General features: G+C 49.2%; 2 protein-coding genes across 2 annotated transcripts in view; one reads left to right on the top strand and one right to left on the bottom strand.

Moving 5' to 3' along the window:
• Window positions 1–4,421, top strand: part of LOC109530161 (ATP-dependent RNA helicase DHX8-like) — an 8,166-nt gene extending 3,745 nt beyond the window's left edge. The window contains exons 14-23 of the mRNA XM_019893728.1: window positions 1–121; window positions 490–642; window positions 860–1,210; window positions 1,347–1,487; window positions 2,286–2,441; window positions 2,533–2,670; window positions 2,765–2,893; window positions 3,388–3,584; window positions 3,659–3,838; window positions 4,122–4,421. Of these exons, the coding sequence (XP_019749287.1) occupies window positions 1–121; window positions 490–642; window positions 860–1,210; window positions 1,347–1,487; window positions 2,286–2,441; window positions 2,533–2,670; window positions 2,765–2,893; window positions 3,388–3,584; window positions 3,659–3,838; window positions 4,122–4,341 (1,786 nt within the window). The 3' untranslated portion in view covers window positions 4,342–4,421. The remainder of the gene's footprint in view (window positions 122–489; window positions 643–859; window positions 1,211–1,346; window positions 1,488–2,285; window positions 2,442–2,532; window positions 2,671–2,764; window positions 2,894–3,387; window positions 3,585–3,658; window positions 3,839–4,121) is intronic.
• A 58-nt stretch (window positions 4,422–4,479) lies between these two features.
• The window catches only part of msh2 (mutS homolog 2 (E. coli)), a 27,780-nt gene continuing 23,800 nt past the window's right edge, over window positions 4,480–8,459 (bottom strand). Inside the window, exon 17 of the mRNA XM_019893761.1 lies at window positions 4,480–4,926. Within this exon, the coding sequence (XP_019749320.1) occupies window positions 4,902–4,926 (25 nt within the window). The 3' untranslated portion in view covers window positions 4,480–4,901. The remainder of the gene's footprint in view (window positions 4,927–8,459) is intronic.

Below are 8,459 nucleotides of genomic sequence, written 5' to 3'. Positions count from 1 at the left end.
TGTCCGTCGCCAAGAGGGTCTCGGAGGAGTACGGTTGTCGCCTGGGCCAGGAGGTGAGAGCGAAGCCGCCTGTCGTGTGCACAATGCCCACCGGGTGGCAGCAGAGTACTTTTACTTTGAGGTTTGCAGCCCCAGAACTACAAATTCATAACATAAGGCTGCACCGTACAGACAAGTCCATTTGAATTAAATCAGTCCACTATTTTTTTTTTGCTACTCTCAATGACGGACAGCAGATAGTGTCCAAGCTCGGAAGAAATCTGAAGTCTTTTGTCAGTACTCCAAGTCCAACTGAGAGAAACTCCACTTCGAAGCTCTTTGTGTTGGGATTGTATTGTTGATATTGTGAGAGGAACCTTGATGACCTGCAAGGCCAACCGTTCCCAGTTTAAGTACATGCAATCCAATTTTTTTGTTGTTTTTATTTTGAGCGATGTCAATTCCAATCTCCCCTCTCCAGGTGACATCCTGGTGTTTTTGACCGGGCAGGAGGAGATCGACACGGCCTGCGAAATGCTCTTCGAGCGCATGCGGATGCTGGGCCCCGACGTTCCGCAGCTCATCATCCTTCCCGTCTATTCGGCGCTGCCCAGCGAGATGCAGACCAGGATCTTTGATCCGGCGCCACTCGGCAGCAGGAAAGTGAGCACAAACTACTCTCTGACACAATCGGGATGTTGTTTCATGGGCGGATTGTACAGCCTTACGTCAGCGGTTCATGCAACCCAGTACATCGGTTGAACACATGGGTGTTTTTGCTCGTGATTTTTTTTTGCTACTCTCAATGACGGGCAGCAGATGGTGTCCAAGCTCGGAAGAAATCTGAAGTCTTTGGTCAGTACTCCAAGTCCAAGAGTAGCTGAGAGAAACTCCACTTCTAAGCTCTTTGTGTTGGGATTGTATTGTTGATATTGTGAGAGGAACCTTGATGACCTGCAAGGCCAACCGTTCCCAGTTTAAGTACATGCAATCCAATTTTTTTGTTGTTTTTATTTTGAGCGATGTCAATTCCAATCTCCCCTCTCCAGGTGACATCCTGGTGTTTTTGACCGGGCAGGAGGAGATCGACACGGCCTGCGAAATGCTCTTCGAGCGCATGCGGATGCTGGGCCCCGACGTTCCGCAGCTCATCATCCTTCCCGTCTATTCGGCGCTGCCCAGCGAGATGCAGACCAGGATCTTTGATCCGGCGCCACTCGGCAGCAGGAAAGTGAGCACAAACTACTCTCTGACACAATCGGGATGTTGTTTCATGGGCGGATTGTACAGCCTTACGTCAGCGGTTCATGCAACCCAGTACATCGGTTGAACACATGGGTGTTTTTGCTCGTGATGCCGACCGCTAGGTGATCATCGCCACCAACATCGCCGAGACATCGCTGACCATCGACGGCATCTACTACGTGGTGGACCCCGGTTTCGTCAAACAAATTGTTTACAACTCCAAGTCAGGCATTGACCAGCTGGTGGTGACGCCCATCTCACAGGTTTGTCATCCTCTGGAAATGACACGAGATTTTGGAATAGATGCACTCTAAATAAGACCCCCGTCCTTCCACATCAACCTTAAAATGCATCTTGCAAATTTCCCTAGTGTGGGACAAATAAAGGTTATCTTATCTTAAAACATTTTTTTTTCCCCACTCCATACTCGTGTCGATAGGCCGCCCTCAAAATATTCACCGCAGCTCATCATCCTTCCCGTCTATTCGGCGCTGCCCAGCGAGATGCAGACCAGGATCTTTGATCCGGCGCCACTCGGCAGCAGGAAAGTGAGCACAAACTACTCTCTGACACAATCGGGATGTTGTTTCATGGGCGGATTGTACAGCCTTACGTCAGCGGTTCATGCAACCCAGTACATCGGTTGAACACATGGGAGTTTTTGCTCGTGATGCCGACCGCTAGGTGATCATCGCCACCAACATCGCCGAGACGTCGCTGACCATCGACGGCATCTACTACGTGGTGGACCCCGGTTTCGTCAAACAAATTGTTTACAACTCCAAGTCAGGCATCGATCAGCTGGTGGTGACGCCCATCTCGCAGGTTTGTCATCCTCTGGAAATGATACGCGATTTTGGAAAAGACGCACTCTAAATAATAGGACCCCCGCCCTTCCACATCACCCTTAAAATGCACCTTGCAAATTTCCCCAGTGTGGGACAAAGAAAGGAGGTTATCTTACTTTTTTTTTTCCCCGCTCCGTACTCGTGTCGATAGGCCGCCCTCAAAATATTCGCATTCACTCCATGCTAGCAGGTAAATGCTGTCGTATCATCCAGGCGCAGGCCAAGCAGCGTTCGGGCCGAGCGGGCAGGACGGGTCCCGGCAAGTGTTACCGCCTCTACACGGAGCGAGCGTACAGGGACGAGATGTTGACTTCCAACGTGCCGGAGATCCAGAGGACCAACCTGGCCAGCACCGTGCTCTCGCTCAAGGTACATGCGTGTTGTGACGTGGATGGAAAGGAAAACACATGTTCCGAAACGGCATGCAGCCTAGTACGGCATGATTCAAAATGTTCACCAGGCCATGGGCATCAACGACCTGCTGGCCTTCGACTTCATGGACTCTCCCCCCATGGAGACGCTGATCACGGCCATGGAGCAGCTGTACACTCTGGGCGCGCTGGACGACGAGGGCCTGCTCACGCGACTCGGAAGGAGGGTAAAGGCCTCCGCCGCCGCCGGAAGGTGGCTTCCTTGAGTGCGCGATGCGTTTTCTCCATTTTCTGACGCACGTCCGCCGGCGTCCCGTGCAGATGGCCGAATTCCCTCTGGAGCCCATGTTGTGCAAGATGTTGATCATGTCCGTGCATCTGGGCTGCAGTGAGGAGATGCTCACCATCGTCTCCATGTTGTCCGTGCAGAACGTCTTCTACAGGCCAAAGGTACAACATGCTCAACATGTGCGGAGGAAAAAAAAAACTCCCATCGCGTTGTAAACATTGTCAGATCGCATTGTGACCCCCCCCACCCAAAAAATCCTACATATATTTTTTTGTGTTACAAAGAATTGTGTCCCAACATTTTATGACTCCTTCCAAAATGTCAGACATGTTTTTTCAATTGATGAAATATCAACTTGCTCCATACGTCATGTCATAAGTCATGTAACAGGCTGCAAGTCTTTTTAAAAGTCAAGTCATATGATACGTCACATCTTCAAACTATCTGACTATAAATCATGTCATCCTAAAAGTGGAATCCAGTGACACATTTGCAAATCAGCTGTCGTGTGAGGGCTGTCAAAAATATTTTACGATAGAAATGACGTCAGTCCGCTCGTTATGCAATATTTTTGTTTTGCCGTAAAATATGTCACGCTCAAATTGCCCCGAAGGTGGCAGAAGCAGAAAACGTGTGCGGCGTCTTCCGTTGGCAGGACAAGCAGATCCAGGCGGACCAGAGGAAGGCCAAATTCTTCCAGCCCGAAGGCGACCATCTCACCCTGCTGGCCGTCTTCAACTCGTGGAAGAACAACAAGTTCTCCGGCCCCTGGTGCTTCGAGAACTTCATCCAGGGGCGCTCGCTCAAGAGAGCGCAGGACATCCGCAAGCAGATGATGAGCATCATGGACAGGTGAAGCGCCGCAAGCTCATTCCGTCGGCCAGGGGGACGCTCAAAATGCCCGCTTTTCGACGTCCGTTCCACAGACACAAGCTGGACGTGGTGTCTTGCGGCAAGTCGACCATGCGCGTCCAGAAGGCCATCTGCAGCGGTTTCTTCCGCAACGCCGCCAGGAAGCACCCCCAAGACGGCTACCGTACCCTCATCGACCAGCAGGTGGTGTACCTCCACCCGTCCAGCACGCTCTTCAACCGCCAGCCGGAATGGTAAGTTAGCATCAAGGTTAGAAAAGGTTGCTTTGGGGGGGGGGGGGTTTCTTTCCCTCCATCAGTTGAAGTGTTTTGACTCTTGAAAACGTTTCATTTGAGTTTTTGTGAGTATGTATGGCCTGCTTAATGAGTGCAAATTAAAAACGACAATTGTCAAAGCACACCATTTTGTTAGTTTTCATGAATTGTAATAACCTTGGTTAGCACGAGCACATCGGCGCTTTGGACTTGTGACACAGCGGTTGCTTTGAATGCTGATGATGGCGCCGCGATTGTCCAGGCTCGTCTACCACGAGCTGGTGCTGACCACCAAGGAGTACATGCGCGAGGTGACCACCATCGACCCTCGCTGGCTGGTGGAGTTTGCGCCCGCTTTCTTCAAGGTGTCCGACCCGACGCGCCTCAGCAAGCAGAAGAAGCAGCAGCGCCTGGAGCCTCTCTACAACCGCTACGAGGAGCCCAACGCCTGGAGGATCTCCAGAGCCTTTAGGCGACGCTGACCACTTTTTTGCCAGGGTAGTCGCTATGCTGACTTGACACTTGACACTTTTTATTCCGGTCTGGAATTTTTTTTTTTTTTTTAATGACAGTAAATTTATGTTTGTGAGAAAATGTTTGTCAGGAGTAAAAAACATGGATGGCATCCAAAAAGGTTCCTTTTTTTTCTGTGAATAGTAATTTGTGATGGTTCTTTCAGTCTATAAAATGAGATACTGACAAGAAAATCTTTGAGCTCACTTGAAAAGGTGAACCGTCGACTGGAACCGACTGCAGCAGCAGGTCCAGCTCCCGAAACTCTGGACGTCTTCAAAATGGAGATGCATGCAAACACCACAAACGAGGGACAAGTCAAGCTGCCATCTAGTAGGTTGATTTGCATGTCACCGTTTGAGATGTCGGCAGGTTTGAGGCCCTTCTGCACGTTTATGTCGAATTAGTCTTTGCCCAGCAGGTGGAGAGTCCAGTATGGCACTCTTCCGGGAAGCTGCATTGCAGGCAGATTCACAGGGGGGAAAAAAAAAAAGGAACTGCTAAGTCTCAGAGCCATGCCTCAAAAGACTCATTTGGGCCGTCTGTTGAAGAGTCTGCAGACTGGAAAAAAAGAATAAATGCAGAGAGAACAGATTTAGTCTCTTTCAAAATGACACCTTGCTTCCAGAAACACGGCAATCTTGACATTTTCGGACCGTTCTGTTGAGGGTGCAAGCCTGTCAACAGGAGGAGGTTGGCTCGGATTGGCCGATTGACGTTAGGCTAGCAAATGAATTGGAGTCAGGTGTGCGGGAGGGAATTTAATCGAGCGCGGTGCACAGCTGCGGCAAGATTGCCACGAGGGCTTTTATTCAGTGAGTGAGCACACGAGCAAATGTTTGTCGCCCTTTCTTATGATGTTATTTTGCATGTTGCCCGATTTGCAGCGTTGGAGGACTTCAAAATCCATTCGCCTTTTGCTTGACACAGTACATTGTCGTCTTTGTTCCTTTTGCCACGTTTTCAAATGTTTTTGGTTTATTTTCGAGCTGGCCAGCTCTTTTCTTTTCAATTGTTGCAAATTACAAAACCGATGTCTTTGTGCTTGGGAGTTGAACTATGAAGGGTTGTTTGTTTGAATATGCTGTATTTTCTGTCAGGTGGTCTGCATTTTTTTTGTTTTTCAAATTTACAGGTCTGGTTTGATAACGTTGACTCTCATGGTCAAAAATGTTCCTTTTTTTGGGGGTGGGGGGGCGCGCTCCTCAATCCCAATATGAGGTCATCTGTTGCAGCTGAGTCAACAATGTCCTTTAATCTTCTGTCAATGTGATTTAGTCTCATCTTTGATGCTGATTTTCACAAATTAACATTTTCAGCCCTTTCTGCTCCAAATATAGCCCAAAGTACGTTTTTAATCGTCCCCTTGCAGGCTGCGGGAGGCACCAAGATCCATCAGACGAAAGTCGGAAAACCCATGGTTTGAGAAGTGAAAAATTGCAGAAGTGTTTTTTTTTTTTCTTCTTCTTCCGGTGTGAAGTAGCTATTTAGGACAGGATACACCACAGAAGCAGAGCAGTATGAAGACTAGAACTGGACAAAAGCAGTCTGTGCGTTTTGTCGGGTGGAAGAGGATCCTGATGAATTGGAAGAGCGTGCAGAGGTAACAAAACACGTTGAAATTGAATTAACAAGGGGCACCTGCAAAGATGTTCTTTTTTTTGGGGGGGGGGGTGTTTGCAGGACTCACATGGAGCCGAATGGGGGTGAGAACAAGGAGCAGTTCCGCAAGCGGCGCAATGATGAGGATCATCTGTCCGCAGGCTGCCTGAAAATGCTGAACAGGAGGGGCCAGGGGATTGAGCTTTGCGGTGTGCCTCGGTTAAGCATAGTCACTGTGGGTTGATCTGATGGTAACGGTGGCAGTCGCGGGCGGTGCGTTTGGAGCCGGCGGTGGAACCCGTGTCTTTGTGCGCACTCGAGTGCTCTTTGGCAAGGCGTGCTGGAGATGGTCAGCGAGTTGTTTGGCTTGTCTGGATTCAGAGAAACTTTGTGGCGTTTGTCAGTTGGGAAGCTGCTTTGTGGGCGAGAGTGTAGGCAGGGTTGGAGAAAGGGCTCTGTCACACCGTCAAGGAAAAACATTTTGTTTGTTTGTCTGTGTTTCAGGGTCGCGCAGGCACCGGACCGCATGAGGGGGGTCGCAAGAGGATATCTTGCACCAGGGTGATGTGTACATCACAAATTAGCTGACGGGCACACCACGAACATGAGTTTTCTTTTTCCAGTTGCGTGCGGTGGACAAAGCCTCAAACTGTCAAGTACGCGAAGCCAACAAATGTCATTTGCTGAATTGTTTTTTTTTATTTAAGTGAAACACCAGAGCCATCGAACTCGCCGCCTTCCTGTCCAGTTGGATCCCAGGTAAACTCCAGCCACCACCTAAAATTCTTCAGGCGATTTTGTCAGCGTCGCACCCCTCCATTTTTGACCCGAGTTTTTTGTCTCAAATGGTGCAGGCCGAGATGGTCGGCGTGGCGCCGCTGCGGCTGGATGTGGCCGTCGATGACAACCTAGGACACGGCATTTCGGCGGTTTTATCCTCGGCCGTCGAGTGGATGGTCATCTGAGTGCTGTACCTGAGACGGACGAACGGCCCAAGGTCCCGACGAAGAGTCTGATGGGGCGCTTCCCACCTTCGCTACTCAGACTGATGGGGCGCTTCCGACCTTCGCTACTCAGACTCCCACTGACGCAGCCGTCTCACACGCGCCCGATAGGCCGCCGGTGAGCCTGCGGTTGACTTCAACCACGACGAGTCGTGTGATTGTCTGTTTTTTGTTGTTGTTGTTGTTCTGTCACTCTTAAATTGCTGACAAGCTTACGCTGCAAGTCATGAAGGGAGAATCATGACTTGCAGCGTCAGAATCACCCAAGTGAAAAATGCACAACTGATGGGACTCTCGGGCGACATTTGTGTTCTTGTGTATAGAGGTAAGATCGGGCCCTAAAATGTCAATCGTTGGTTTGGGTCGGGTTGGGCTTCTCTCTCGCTGACTTTTTTAAAAATAAATGTATACTAAAATGATGCTAAATGAAGGAAGACTTGTTTTAAAGTTTTAAAGCAAACAATTTGGATAAAGTGGAGAAGGCGCTGTAATGTAATTGCAATCTAACTACTAAACAGGAGCGCGGATGGCCAGACGCTGAGCATGCACTGCGCACGTGTCGCACCAAATTACAGACAACGAAAATTGAAACTTTGATGTTAAATTTGGTTCAAACAAAACGATAGAAATAATTTCATCTATCTTGACCTATTTATTTGATTTGAATTCTATTTAAAGCCCAGTGGGCTGCAGGATTTCTCTGCGTAATGAAGCAAATGCGCATCAAGGTCTCTCTGTCTGGCCTCTTCTGTGTTTCAGCGTTATTTCGTTGTGCAAATGCATTTATCACGTTCATTTAAATAGGTAGATTATTTTAACATGAAGAAATCTTGCTTTTTTTTTCTGCCCAAAAATACTCACAAATAAAATCAAGTTCATTGGCCGGGTTGGGCTTGAATAGCCTCGGGTCGGCGCGATTTCCCCCCCCCTTCGGACAGATCTTACCTCTACTTGTGGATGCAATTCATTTTTCTTTTCTGCAAGCGAAGCTTTGTGTTTGGCTTTTTTCCCCCCCCTCCCCTTTGGAAGCCAGCGTGACGTCTCGACCCCTGTGCTCTTCCCGGCCAGCTCCGTCCAGAGCGGGGTCTGGAGAAATCAATTCCACGTGTACAAGAACAAAAGTTTTCATCTCTTTGAGTGTCCGTGCGCCATTTCCTGGTCTCTGTTGCTTCTCTGAGCCATCGTTTGTTTATTTGTGTTGTTCCGCTCCAGTAATGTTTGCATTGTCCCGGTCCGTGATCTGATTCTCCCATCGGCAGCGGTCCGATGTGGGTTTTGGTGATCCTTTTTGAGCTTTTCCCGTTTGGCCCTTTTCTCTTGTGGACACTTTGCAGGCGGGATGGGCGTCGCCGACCAATCGGCGCGCACGCTTCTTTTGTTGCATTTCTATACTTGCAGGGGCAAAGAGGAGCCGTTTGGCACGCCAAACAAGTGGAACAGGGGTGAGTGAGAGAAGAAAACCCAAGCGGCAGTCTCCAAAA

This window comes from Hippocampus comes, unplaced genomic scaffold, assembly GCF_001891065.2.
Source record: "Hippocampus comes isolate QL1 unplaced genomic scaffold, H_comes_QL1_v1.1 scaffold31, whole genome shotgun sequence".
Lineage (NCBI taxonomy): Eukaryota > Metazoa > Chordata > Actinopteri > Syngnathiformes > Syngnathidae > Hippocampus > Hippocampus comes.
This window is presented reverse-complemented; position numbering and strand designations above follow the sequence as displayed.